At 30.2% G+C, this 14,204-nt stretch overlaps 1 protein-coding gene across 1 annotated transcript in view; it reads right to left on the bottom strand.

The window, feature by feature from the left end:
* Window positions 1-13,730, bottom strand: part of LOC115885806 (PAN2-PAN3 deadenylation complex catalytic subunit PAN2) — a 53,241-nt gene extending 39,511 nt beyond the window's left edge. The window contains exons 1-6 of the mRNA XM_030904828.1: window positions 13,572-13,730; window positions 13,276-13,437; window positions 13,051-13,220; window positions 4,847-4,967; window positions 4,590-4,786; window positions 4,308-4,528 (exon numbers count right to left, since the gene is read on the bottom strand). Coding sequence (XP_030760688.1) covers window positions 4,308-4,528; window positions 4,590-4,786; window positions 4,847-4,967; window positions 13,051-13,220; window positions 13,276-13,437; window positions 13,572-13,592 — 892 coding nt within the window. The 5' untranslated portion in view covers window positions 13,593-13,730. The remainder of the gene's footprint in view (window positions 1-4,307; window positions 4,529-4,589; window positions 4,787-4,846; window positions 4,968-13,050; window positions 13,221-13,275; window positions 13,438-13,571) is intronic.
* Window positions 13,731-14,204: the final 474 nt, after the last annotated feature.

Below are 14,204 nucleotides of genomic sequence, written 5' to 3'. Positions count from 1 at the left end.
TTTACACCTTAGCTGTAAAATTAATAGGGGTGCCAATATTTGGCCAGACCAAAATTAGCATGGGATTTCCTACGTTTCTAATGACGATGTACCACCCGGTATATGGGTATATCTATATATATATTTCAATGGGTTGTTTCAGCTGCATTAAGATTAAATATCAGTTTACAGACCATGAAAAGAATCAACGTTAACCAAATAGATCTTTACAATTTTCACCCTTCATTCTTTTTATTCAGCTTAAACTCTCTCTTCTAAAGCTTCATTCCTCGCAATTAGTGCAATAAATTAGTGGTTTCAATTACACTTCATATTAGTTTACGACAAAGTTTACGATCATTCACAATGTTTAAAAAACACAACTAAAATTAATAGAATATCCTAGCAACAGGTTCATAGACAAACAAATAAAAAGAGACTGACAAATCTCATGGTAAATAGTGGGACCGCGTTCCCGTAGCGCAACTCAGAATAACAATTTTGAAACAAATTAGCAGGACCATGGCAGGACGTACGTCTTTATTGCTATCTTTCTTTATTATGTGTGCTTTATATGAAAGAGAAAGAGATAGGTATAAAACGTATCGTAAGACATTATCGCACATTCTGACTGGCAGAAAATTTAAATTAGCCATTATTAGTAGTATTCTTTCATTCTGAAACTGAAAATTTTCACTTAAACTGATTTATTCCCTATACCACGTAAAGGGAACGTGGTGTAAGGAATAAATCAGTTTAAGTGAAAATTTGCAGTTTCTTTCAGAACGAAAGAATACTACTATTATAAGGGAAATTATAAAAAAAGCAAAATTTGTACTGTTTTATAAACATATTTATTTGTACATAAAAATAAATACTCGTAATATTTTTATATTAATTACTTTTTATAATATAATAACAAAAAATAACAGTGTTTATTCCAACCACCTACCAATTTTAAATGCAGAAGAACTGACTGTTGCAGGAAACGATCGCCCAATTTTTTATAGGGCATTAAAAATTTCATTTTCGAAAAAGCTGCCTAATTGCAATAACAAAGTGAATATCCAAGCAAAGAAGACTTTACGAGAATCATGATCCTGAACCATTTTCAAGTCCACTTTTAATCCTAAAACAAAAGTAAAATAGGTATGATAGATTAATAAAGTTTCTGGTTACTATAAACCAGCTATAAACTACCTACCCAAAAAATGAAAAAAATTATTAATTTGTCATGTTAAGAGAGGTTCGAAATATTTTTGATATTTTGAAAAATATTTTACCGGGTGTCTTTAACATATCTATCACAGAAAGGGGGCACCAATACATATAGAAAATAGATGATACTGGCTCCTGCAGCAAATAAAATAACAAATACGAGTAGTATAACCTAAAATTATAAGTAACGAATTTGTTCCCTATCTATATTCTTAAATCAATAAAATGGAGTTTAGAAAAAAAGGTAAATCACCAAAAGAAAAATTAACAAACATGACGAATTGTCATGATGTTGTCATCTTGGTTGTCATGATGACGAAAACGAAAGGCGATTGTTCTAATTTCTATATAGAAATTACGTTTTATATGACTGCTTCTTTCTCTCTTGTTATATTAGAATGAGATAGTGGGCCCAATAGACGCAATGCGCAGATCAACATAAATAGAACGAAATTTTGCGTTCTGCGCTACGGGAACGTTGTCCCTCTCTTTGCCATTTAATTTGCCAGTCTCTTTTTATTTGTTTGTCTATGCAACAGCTTGCGGTAGTCAGTTGTATCCATAGAGAAAGCCTAATATTTAGCTTATAAAACAATCAAATTTTAATTTCTAACCACAATTTCTCTTGACGGATCAATGCCGTCTCTAATAGAACAGCCTTGGGACGAGATTTATGACGTCACGCTAGTTAGATACTACGGATTAATAAATATGTTGTAGAATACATGGAAAACATAATTATTCCTCAGATTTTTGGTTTGTATTTTAAAAATTATATAGTTTCCATGAAATATACATAATATACAGTTAATAACTACAACATATATACCTATTTATAGTAATAAATACTTTGGCAAATAAACTATGAACCATATAAATGCTGCAAATGTTTTACTATATACAAATAATGTATATGATATATAAGATATTGGGTAAAATGTAAATATATTTTAAATTTTGGCATTTGAAAATCGATCTAATTTAACAAAAACCATTCAATATCTACTAATAGTGATGTATTATTACTTGCATTCACAAAATTTATATGTATATTTTGCAAGTATCAATGTTCGAAAAATTATATTTACAAGTAATACAATATCATCTAAAAAAAGGCGTCAGCGATGGCTATGAAATGAAGATCGCTGGCATTTTATATGTAAAATTATTCTAAAATTTTTGATTTTCTTGGGATTTTTAGGTTCGGGAAAAACGCTGATTTAAGTTCTCATTTGGGTTTTCATTATTTTTATTTGGTTTAAAAAAAACGTTTCGGCTAACTATAGCCTTCATCAGTGTTGTGTCATATGAAAAAAATAGTGTCGAATATAATCCAAAAAATTACATATAAAATATTCACACCACATAATGTTTACTGCAATTAATAAACTAATATAAACTTATCAAAAGATGACCACATATTTTTTAAAATTATTATTCTTAACACTAAAATTATCTACATTGACTATGGAGTACGCAGTAAACATTATGTGTGTGGTGTGAATATTTTATATGGAATTTTTTGGATTATATTCGACACTATTTTTTTCATATGACACAACACTGATGAAGGCTATAATGTTAGCCGAAACAATTTTTTTAAACCAAATAAAAATAATGAAAACCCAAATGAAAACTTAATCAGCGTTTTTCCCGAACCTAAATCCCAAAAAAATCAAAAAATTTGGAATATTTAGAAACAAGGTTCAAGAATATCAAATTTTCCAAGATTGTAAAATTCTAGTTAATTATTTTATGTTTACAGTTATTTAGGGAATGTCATTGATGTTCATTTCCAAGCCAACTAGACGCCGATTTTTTTCGATGATACGGTATAATTCTTACGTAAAATGTAAATAAATTAGACCAATTAAAAAAGAAATATGAATTTCTTAGTATTTTTAGTAACACCTTTATTCTTAAAACTTAATTTTGTATTGCAAATATACCAATTTTATTGTTATTTTATTCATATTGTATTCAGCCATCACTTAAATATTTGATATTAATTTGGTATTATAAATAATCAACACTATTCAGTAAAAATTACTGAACAAATATATGTTATGCTTTACATACATTATATTATCAAATAAAAACACATTCTTCTTTTAAACTTTATCATTCTTGTCTTTACAAAAATCTTTTTTAATTTTGAACTCAAAATAATAATCTTTTTCATGATCTTTAATAGACATATTCTTTATTTTTCCCTAGATCATAATACCTACTTACGTGTTTATCTTGCGTGTTTGAATCCATCGAAGCTGAACCAACAACACTTGGAGTGGAGATTCCACAGTATGAATAAAATAAACATAATTGTCCAGTTTTCTTTAATACCATCCTGGGAGAATATTATTTTTAAATTTATTAAAGATATTTTCAATAGAATTCTCTTGATTTATAACTCGTACCCACTTTTCTTGCTCTTCCAGACATTTTAGGCTGCCTAGTATAACTATCCTTTCCACCAGGAACACAACAAAGATGAGGCATAGCAACAAAAACACTTTGCTACACTTAAGCTTTATTGATGAATTGTTAGAGTCTTTAAAAACACACACAAAAATCACGATAAATAAAAAATTTATGCATATTAAAGCACTTAACAAAACGTGTAATATTTCGTGTTTTTTATGAGAAACAGAGTGACCATCATAGTAACCATATATCTGGTAGTAGTTTATGTCACTTAAACACCAAAATAATTAGTTTTTTGCACTATAATAACAAATAATACCAAAAATCAACCGACAAAATATGAATACAGAATCTAACCCAATATCTAAGTATGTACAGCTGATGAAGTAAACAAAAGTCCGCCCGTGGGCTGATCTTTTATAGAAGGCATTGGACGGATAATAATCAAAGACGAAAATGACATTCTTCGCAAATTTTGAAGTATAATTAGTGGAAAAGTTAGAAGTTTGTTAACTTTTTCTACTAATTGAAAATGACTAACACTAATTTTGATGTTCTGAACTTACATTTAAATAAGAGGAACAAACTTCTAAGCTAATTGAAACCACTAATTTATTCCACTAATTGCGAGGTTCTGAATGAAGCTTAATTCAGCAAAAAAAAATAATTAATCAACATTTACTCACCTGGGCACTCTACTTGCAGTAAACATATCTTTGGCTCAGCTAAGGCAATCGTATCAAGCAACTGAACTTGCCCAGCCGCAGATACAACGGCCAATCGTGAAGAGATCGATGGCAAAAACCTTAGATACAGGGGATCTATCACAGTTTGCATTGGAGAGACCGCCCTTAACATTCTTAAGTCATAGGCCATCAAGAATCTGTCTACCGCTAGATTACCTAATCTGAATTATGCAATATATAGCACCACTTTATAAATACAGCATTTTCCGTATATTGTTATACCTATTACTGAATCCGCAGGTTACTAGTAAGTTGCCTTGAACGTCAAAATCGCTCAAACTGCCAGTATGCGTATCAAGTGTATGTTCTAGTTTAAAATTATTTGGATCCCTTAACTCTACCGATCCAGTAGGGCCACCGCAGCAAACGTATCTTGAATGGGGTCTAAGCATTACAGTTGATGAATCTGTAACGCTAATCTAAAAAAAGTGCTGTAATAGTATGTGAAAAATGAAACTACGAACAGAACATGTACTTACTACTTGGCTCTCCTTACAAACTTGAAGATTAAAATCAACTAATTTGTCTCTATGGCCGCCTATTAATACTCTGGTTGGAGACATTGGCAGTAAACATTGCATTTCGTTCATGTTAGTTGACCTAAAACATCATAATGAGATCCAGCAATTGACAGAACAATTTACTTCTGAATTAACAGGGCAGAGAACAACTGTCACTGTTATACATTCTCTCACTGTACAGGGTGGTCGAAATTGGTCTGTTTTAACAGAGAAAACCTATTTCCTGACTAGATAGAGCAAAACCGTCATAGATAACATGGGCTCGATTTCCGAGATATATTTAATAGCGTAAACCGCCTGTTGATATTTTCACTGCTAACAGAGATACGGGGTCTTTTTGAATTTTTTACCATTTTGAAAATTGTCCATAACTTTTTTATTTCGCGGAATAATAAAATTCTGTAAAAACGTTCTTAAGGCACTTTTTTAAGCACAGTCCATCCAGTGGCGTACTCGTTTTTTTCTATGCTTGCTCTTTTTGTCAGAAATAATAAAAAATGTAATTTTTTAAATGGAAACCATAGTTGGCTATGAACTTGAAAAAATGCCTTTCCAACGGTATAAAGTTATAGGTATCTATTTCTAAGAATGAGAGAAATAATAGGTTTTTTATCTTTACATCGAAGCGGGCTTTGATTTTGTGTTGACCTATTTGTATAATTATTTTTAATCACAATTTAATATTCTCCATTATTATTTATCTGCATAATTAAAGATTTTTGAAAAGGTAAATTAACATTCTATTATTAGTAGTAATGGTAATTATTAGTATTAGTAATTACAACTGAAATCGGCACAATAAGCAAAGAGCAAAACAAAAAAAAACTATTTTTTGCGTGACGATTATAGTTCAAAAAAAAAAAAAAAATCGAAGATGTTCAAACTGAGCACTTCCTTATTGAATACACAATAAACATCTTTTGAGCACAGGGTTACAACAATTGATTAGACGAACTGCTGTAATAAGTCCAAAAGCTTGCCTAGTAGCCTTCAGCAATTATTCTTCTCTCGTCCCAATGGTTCTTTCCTTATATAATAAGGTCTATTAATTCCCCCTATAAAAAAGTCGAAAGGAGTTAAATTGCAGTACCTAGCAGGCAAAGATATGGGCACCTTGTTCCAGCCCAATTCTCTCTAAATTCTCCATTTAATAGTTCAGTTGTAACCCTGGTGTTTTAATTGTAACTAGTAATACTAATATAGAATGTTGATTTACCTTTCCAAAAGTTTTTAATAATGCAGATAAATAATAATATAGAAAATTAAATTGTGATAAAAAATAATTAGGCAATAGATCAACACAAAACCAAGGCCCGCTTCGATACAATGATAAAAAACCCAATATTTCTCTCATTCTTAAAAATAAATACACATAACTTTATATCGTTGGAAAGGGTTAACCGCCGGCATTTTTTTAAGTTCATAGCCAACTATGATTTCCATTTAAAAAATTATATTTTTTATTATTTCTGACAAAAAGAGCAAGCATAGAAAAAAACTGAGTACGCCACTGGATTGTCCTTAAAAAAGTGCCTTAAGAACTGTTTTACAGAATTTTATTATTCCGCGAAATACAAACGTTATGGGCAATTTTCCAAATGGTAAAAAATTCAAAAAGACCCCGTATCTCAGTTGGCAGTGAAAATATCAACAGGCGGTTTACGCCATTAAACGTTTCTCAGAAATCGAACCCATGACATCTATGTCGGTTTTGCTCTATCTAGTCAGGAAATAGGTTTTCTCTGTTAAAACAAAGCAATTTCGACCACCCTGTACAGGGTCAAATTGGACTCTTTTAAAGGGAAACACCCTTTTCTATAGGAGATAGACGAAAACTAATATCGTGTGGAGGAATTTTTAACAGGGTTGGAATGATTTAAATCAAATGATTTAAATCATGATTTAAATCAAGTGATTTTTTAAATTTTAATCATGTGATTTAAATCAAAAAATTAATTTTATTGAAACTTTATAATAAATAAAAAAAATAACTGTAAAAGTTATAAAAATCAGTCCTAGAAAACTATAAAAAATATTTCTATAACAGATAATAAATCGAAAAATAATTCTAAATATTATAAAACTATATAAAAATATCTATTCATCAATTTAAATGTTGAACCGATTTTTGAAGTAATTTCGTGTGAATCCATAAGACCGCTAAACGCAGGGATTTATTTTAAAATTTATGTGTAAATGACAAAAATTCGCTGTTCGAATACGTATCATTCGCAGACTAGTGCAGAACTAGGTTCTTCTGATATAGAGACTATATCTTCATTCCCAAAAATTTATAATCGTTGTCAGAAAATATGTTGTTTTATTTTTTTTTTTTTGAAACGTTGGTATGTTTCCAAATTCTTACCGATATTTTGATTTGCAGTAAGTACTTTACACTTTGACATTAGAGAATACTAATTTCATTCTCAACTTAAGACTATTTCCGAACGATAGTGTATTGTTTTATTAAGAGTAGACGTTATACGTTATACTCATAGACTTAAAATAAAATATAGACTACACTATTTACATCTCAACGCGGACAAACAACCTTTTCTGCACACATGTTTACTTCTGGGTACAGTCGACCGAGCCTTCCTCATCCAGCCTATGTTGTCACGTCTTTAATATTATCAATATTTTTTTTCTTGTTATACACATATATTGAGATATTAATACTACAGTTTAATAAAGTAGGTTTTAATATTCCATAGATGTATTAAATAGTCCTTATACTACTAAATTATAAGTCGGATACTGTTTAATAAGGATTAATTAATAAGTCCTTTACAATATGACAACACCGATTAGAGGCGAGGGAGCCTATTCATTCATTTATTACCTTGTAGTACGTGTCGCACGTGTGCGGTAAAGCTTTGTTGCCGCTATCTCCCCGGCTGTATTAACGCATTTTCTTAGCTTGTAGTCCTTAAGTGTTTATTTTATTGACTTTTTCTGTTCAAGAACTATAAAATATGGTTCGCCAGTGCCAAATTTGCAAGAAATTTGACTTAAATAATCCATTTAAGTCTTGAAACGACTTTTGACCGGTAGGCAACTCTCAATTTACCCATTGGGAGTCAGTGGCGTTGTTGTAGAAAGGCGCTTATTTAGATAATATTTTAGTAAAATGTAAAATCTGAATTTTTTCTCTTACATTACATTATTTACTTACTTACATTGTAACAAAATCATAATTATAACCCTGTTAATAATTAATAATGTTTTTATTAAAAATATATTCCGGTTTATTCTAAAATTATCTTCAGAATCTAAAATAACATACAAGAATTTTAAAATGATATTACATTATGAAACAATATTTTTTAATATACCGGGTCGTCTCAAAGTGGCACCCCCTATAACTTTTTTATTTTTTCAGATACAAAAAAAAATTGTATGTTAGTAGGTATATGACATAAATTAGGATTTATTGACGTATTCAATTGTTTTTGGTCTCTTCCTGTTTCACCGAAATGATTACATCTTTTGATTTTTAAAGGCATCCTCGGTATATTGCTACTTTATTCTAGAATGACTATAATATGTCAACTTTTGACATTGTCGCTTAAAAACAAATCGTATTTTAAATTTCAATCTAGGGTGCCATGGTGTTGTTAAAAACACTAAGTTTTAATCAAGGAGCACCGGAAAAATATTTTTGATCGTCTAATGGGTTTCGTGTCTTGTTTAGGCCGGTTAAAAGATGTACAAATCGTAGTTTTAATCATACATATGTCAATTTTTTCAAATGAAACAAGGGAGACTCATTAGCATATTTGGAAAAATCATTTTTTTATGAATATATTGATACCACACACTTGGTATTTCGAGTCAAATTGTCGTTATGAACCGCGTGTTACAATTACAATTAAACCATATGCGAAAATGTCAAAAGTTGACATATTATGCTATGTCATTCTATTCAGAAATCAATATTATTATTAAAAATTAAATTGTTATCATTTTCTATCGAATAAAGTAGAAATATACCGAGGGTGCCGTTTAAAAATTAAAAGTTATCATTTCCGGTGAAATAGGAAGTCACCAAAAACAATTGAATGCGTCAATCAATCCTAATTTATGTCATATACTAACATAACATAACTATTTGAAAATATAAAAAAAATTTGAGGATGAGCCACTTTTGGAACGCACCCGGTATAATAAAGACAGTACCGTGTTAAATAAATGTAGTTTTCATATTATCCACTTCCTATCACCTTCCTTGCTTTAATGGAACAGATTTATGTTTTCTCTAATTTACATAATAAGACGTCACTTAACCAGAAAAAAAAATTACAAAAATCATATTTTTTCTCTCCCCTGTCGCCGATTCTATTATATCTGTGAAATAGATCCTGTTTTGATTAATATTAGGGGTTGTAAATGTTTGACTAAAATTAATAATTTATGATTAATTTCAAAAATTACGTAATTTCGTTAATAAAATTTCTTCTATAACGTGTATTTTATTATTTTTATCCTTTTTGGACTCTAAGACGTTTTTTTCTAAACTTTTATTCCAAAAACCTGTCCTAAATCTTAATAAAATATAAAAAGTTTAAATACGATATATTTTTAATTTCAATTATAGCTTCATTAAAATAAAAAAGTTACCCGGCTATGATACGGAGAGTTCAGGTGTACTTGAGAAACGAAAGACAGTGTTGTGTTTCTCGGCAGAGTCGTCAGGGAACGACCGTTATGACAGAGACAACCTATCTATCGCTCGTGTCGCACTCGTTATAACCTAAAACAATAACACAACAATAACAAGACGTTGTCTGACTGCATGTTCCAGCTATTTATGAATGAGATGCTCAGTCTATATTTTATTTTAAGTCTATGGTTATACTATTTTGACGATGCTGTACATTGGAAAGACCATCGTAAAGCTATTCCGACGTTAGAAGGAGGCACAAACAGTACATTTTTACTCCGAATAAAATAACTATTGTTTTAAAACATTACAAATAATTTTTTAATCAATTTCAAACATTGCAAATAATAAATAATACAAACAGTAATCGAAAAACAATTTGTACACTCGTTGAATTTGACACCTATTATCATCAGATTATAATATATTTTTGTACTTTTGTGCTTAGGTGTAACAGTGCTTTACTTTTATGCCTAGCCGTTAAAATGACAAAAATTAATACTTTTGAGACGTTTTTAAGACGACAAAAAATCCTTTTGATCTGAAGCGAGGGACTTTTTTTGCGGAATAGATTGGTGACCGATGTGGAAAAAGGCACGCGCCGTAGAATTGTTAATGTTATCGGTATCGCTCAGAGTTATAAAGATTTAGCTATTTAGGATAGGACTTTAATTGCAAATAAGTCCTAGTCATTTGGAAATCCGATTTAAATATTGTTTTGAATTAAAATCAAAAAAATCTGATTTAAATTAAAAAAATCCGATTTAAATAAAAAAAATCCGATTTAAATAAAAAAAATCTGATTTTTTTGATTTTTTTTTAATCATGATTTTTTCCAACCCTGATTTTTAACAAATCGCTGTAACTTTTTTACTGAAAATTTTGTATTTTTGTGAAAACATTTCCAAAGCACTTTTTTACGTAGAATTTAATGGTTTAAGTATATATTTTTTTTAAATTAATTATTTAAGAATTATGAACAGAAAACCTGATTTTTTATTTGGGACACCCTGTATATTTTTAGTTAAGTGAAAAGAACTTAAAATTACCTTTTCAAAAATATAGCACACTTGATATTTTGTATATAGTCCCCTTCAAAATACAGAATTTTTATAAGTTCGCCACTTTTAACTAGTAGGCTTTGGACCCCTTATTGATGATCTTCCCCTAATGAAACTCGAAAACATATTTTTCTAGCAAGACGAGGCACTGCCTCAGAATGCAATTTTTGCAGCCAATTTCGAGAATAATTGAAATAATTGAACCAAGATCCTAGCCGTTGGCCGTCGAGGCCCCCGGACTTAATGCCTATGGATTTTTATCTTTGCGGAAGAATAAAGGTTCTTATATTTAAATTGCCCGAATAAACTAGACAAGAATTAGAAGTACTTAGCGGTTATGCGAGGGTATCTTTCACCCCCACTGAGTTAATGAATTCCACGAAAAATTTACACAAACGGCCCCGTCTGTCCATAACAGAAGACAGTCGTTATGTCGAACACCTGTAGCAAAATCTCATGTCTTGATTTGCTTTTAATTTTTATTGTTATTAGATATAGTTTAAATGTGTTGATGTTATTAAAGATAGTTTAAATTGTTATAAAATTCTGCATCTCTCATTGCCAATATTATTTTCGTTTTAATTGCTGCTCACAGCTAGAATTTTGTTGCATTACAGCCGGCGTCGTTCAAAGCCTACTTATTCAAAGTGGCCGAATTTTTAAAAAGTCTATATCTCGAAGAGGAATCGAGCAAAATATCAAGTATGCCATATTTTTGAAAAGATAATTTTAAGTTCTTTTCACTTAATTAAAAATATACGGGGTGTCCCAAATAAAAAATCAGTTTTTCTGTTGATAACTCTTAAATTATTAATTTTAAAAAAATTATACTTAAACCATTAAATTCTACGTAAAAAAGTGTTTTGGAAATGTTTTCACAAAAATACAAAATTTTCCATAACAAAAAAGTTACAGCGATTTTTTAAAAATGCACATTTTTGAAAAACACTCCGTAACTTATAAACGGTAACAGATATGGATGTGCGGTTTTCATCATCATGTTTTTGATAAAAATTGGGCTCCAGACACCGATATAAGTTTTCGTCTATCTCCTATAGAAAAGGGTGTTTCCCTTTAAAAGCCTCCAATTTGACCCACCCCGTGCAGTCAGTTGTTTTCTTCGGTGGAACGGCACAACAAAGTAATGTTTAGTTTATTTAAATTACGAAAGCAGCCTGTGGTTCTGTGGGTGAGGCGGCCGCTTCGGAATCAACGAGTCCGAGGTTCGAATCCCACAAATATAGATTCTTTTTTATTTTTTTTACAGCTGTCTGTAATAGCAATCAAAATACGCGGTAGACGTGTTTTAAATTGCGTTGGTTAGTCTCTGGGGTAAGTTTTTTTTTGGTTTAGATTGCACGCGAAATACCCGACCGAGTAGGTATCGTTTCTGCGCATGCAGAACTGCGCGTTGTAAAGTTTCGGGTAGAAGCAAATCGTTCTAACAAAATAAACCAAATAACAATCCAGCTTTGAAATAAACCGCAAAAATAAACGTCTTTAGTTTAGCTAACAATTGAAAATCATGAAATTAAGGGACAACAAACGGCAACATTGTTGGATGCCTGAGTAGACTAGTGGGACCTCTATGAGTGGGACGGAGTATTATTTCTCTTTAAAAAATAGCTAAATATAATAGAAATATAAAATCGAGAGAAATAACACACTTAAAAAAAATTAAAGAAGTATTTAAATCTACACTTAAGTCATAATATTCAGTACAATATGGTTATTGTTTGATGAATGTCTGTGATATCGCCAATCCTCTTTTAAACATATAAAATATTACATTAAACTAGTGTGTGTAGGTGTCACCCTTGTATCACTTATAATTTATTGCTTTTTGTTACTGTTTTCTCACCTAGAAGCCTTGATACACACACAGCTAGTTTAATAAAAACAATTATTATTGAATGTTCCATGTCCTCATTTTAGTATTTTGCCCTCATTTTAGTATTTAGTATTAGATGCATAATATATTGTAAAATATTATTCAAACAGTTTTTTTATATTTGATACAATGCCGTATGATCGAAAAAAAACGGCGTCCAGTTGGCTGGGAAATTATGATCGATGACATTTCCCATATAAATTTAGATATAGGTACCTAAAATGGCAGCAATCTTCATTTTATAGCATCGCTGACGCCGTTTTTTTTTCAATCACATGGTACTATAACCACAACTATAACTTAAAATGATTAAAAAACTTGAAGATGGACTAATAAAAATTTTAATGTTCATATTATTTACTTAAATGTTTTTGGTATCTATCTATTGGTATATTATGTCAAAATAGGAATTGATAAATGCAGAAAAATAAAATGATTTTTTTAAATGATGATCTAATTAATATTTAGATAAATATTTTAAAGAAATTATAAAAGCCTATAAAATATACATTTATAACATACTGAAATAAAAAGAAATGCAACTTACGTATGGGTAAAAACAGGTATCCCTCTTCGGATCTGACATCTTAGACTGCTTGCTGTTAATGCCAATAAACATTCATCTAGGGGCAAAATCTGCCTTACTTCTTCATGAGCATGAATTTGAAATGACGTATACTTAGACATTCCACCCATATAATAGGAAGTGACATGACCCTAAAGGATTATCAATTTTATTACTAATATTTCAAATCAACTCGAGATTATGTACTCCTTGATTTCCCATCCATAGCAGTTCCTCATGTTTATCAAAAGCCAAAGATGCTACACCAAATCTATCTCCACCATCGGCTAAAACACATTGGGTCTGCATATATTCGGAATCCATGCCAACCAACCCTGGAGGTGGATCTGGAGAGCTAACAACAGCTAGCTGCAAATTTTCAAATAAATTAATTACTAACAAACAGCATAATTGACCTAAAAACAAATTTCTACACGTAGATTTTCAGTATGAAATAACCTACTTTCAACTAACCTAAATACATTTCTAGCTATAATACTTACCCCTGTATTGTCAAAATACATTTTATATTTATAATTTAGTCGTTTTATGAAACCATTAACAGTTTCTTTGAGCTACTAAAAGAATAATTTGTACTAGCAATAATTGATCACATAAAAAGCCTCCGGTCGCTTTTTGTTATGATTTTTTTATGGCATTGCAAATGTCACTGTCAAAGTTTAAATTCAAAATTGTCCAAAATAATGAATTCGGCAACCAGAATAACACATCTATTCCATCATATTATATTTCTAAATATATGGCGAATGAGCCAGGCAAGGAATATATGACCATTTTGCTTTATATTTTTATTATATTAGTTATCAGAGCTGTAACAAGTCAGTTTTAAAAAGATTTAAGTCAATACTGAAATCAAAATGATTTTAGTTTTAAGTCAATTTCAATATAAAGTTCAAATGACTTAAGTTTTAAGTCTTTGACTTATGTCAATTTTTTCAAGTCATTTTTGTAAAGACTTAAATCAATATAACGTTATTTAAGTCTTTCTTTTTTTTACTTAAGTGTTCTTTCGACTGAAGTCTTTTTTAGACTAGTCTTTTTTTTTACTTAAATCGTGATAATCTGCAAGTTAAGTCAGTAAAATGACTGAAATCAATATAATTTCCCTCAAGTCA

Source organism: Sitophilus oryzae, unplaced genomic scaffold (genome assembly GCF_002938485.1).
Source record: "Sitophilus oryzae breed Bouriz unplaced genomic scaffold, Soryzae_2.0 scaffold_41_pilon_pilon, whole genome shotgun sequence".
Taxonomy (NCBI): domain Eukaryota; kingdom Metazoa; phylum Arthropoda; class Insecta; order Coleoptera; family Curculionidae; genus Sitophilus; species Sitophilus oryzae.
The sequence above is the reverse complement of the archived record's forward strand: the minus strand, read 5'-3'. Positions and strand labels throughout refer to the sequence as shown.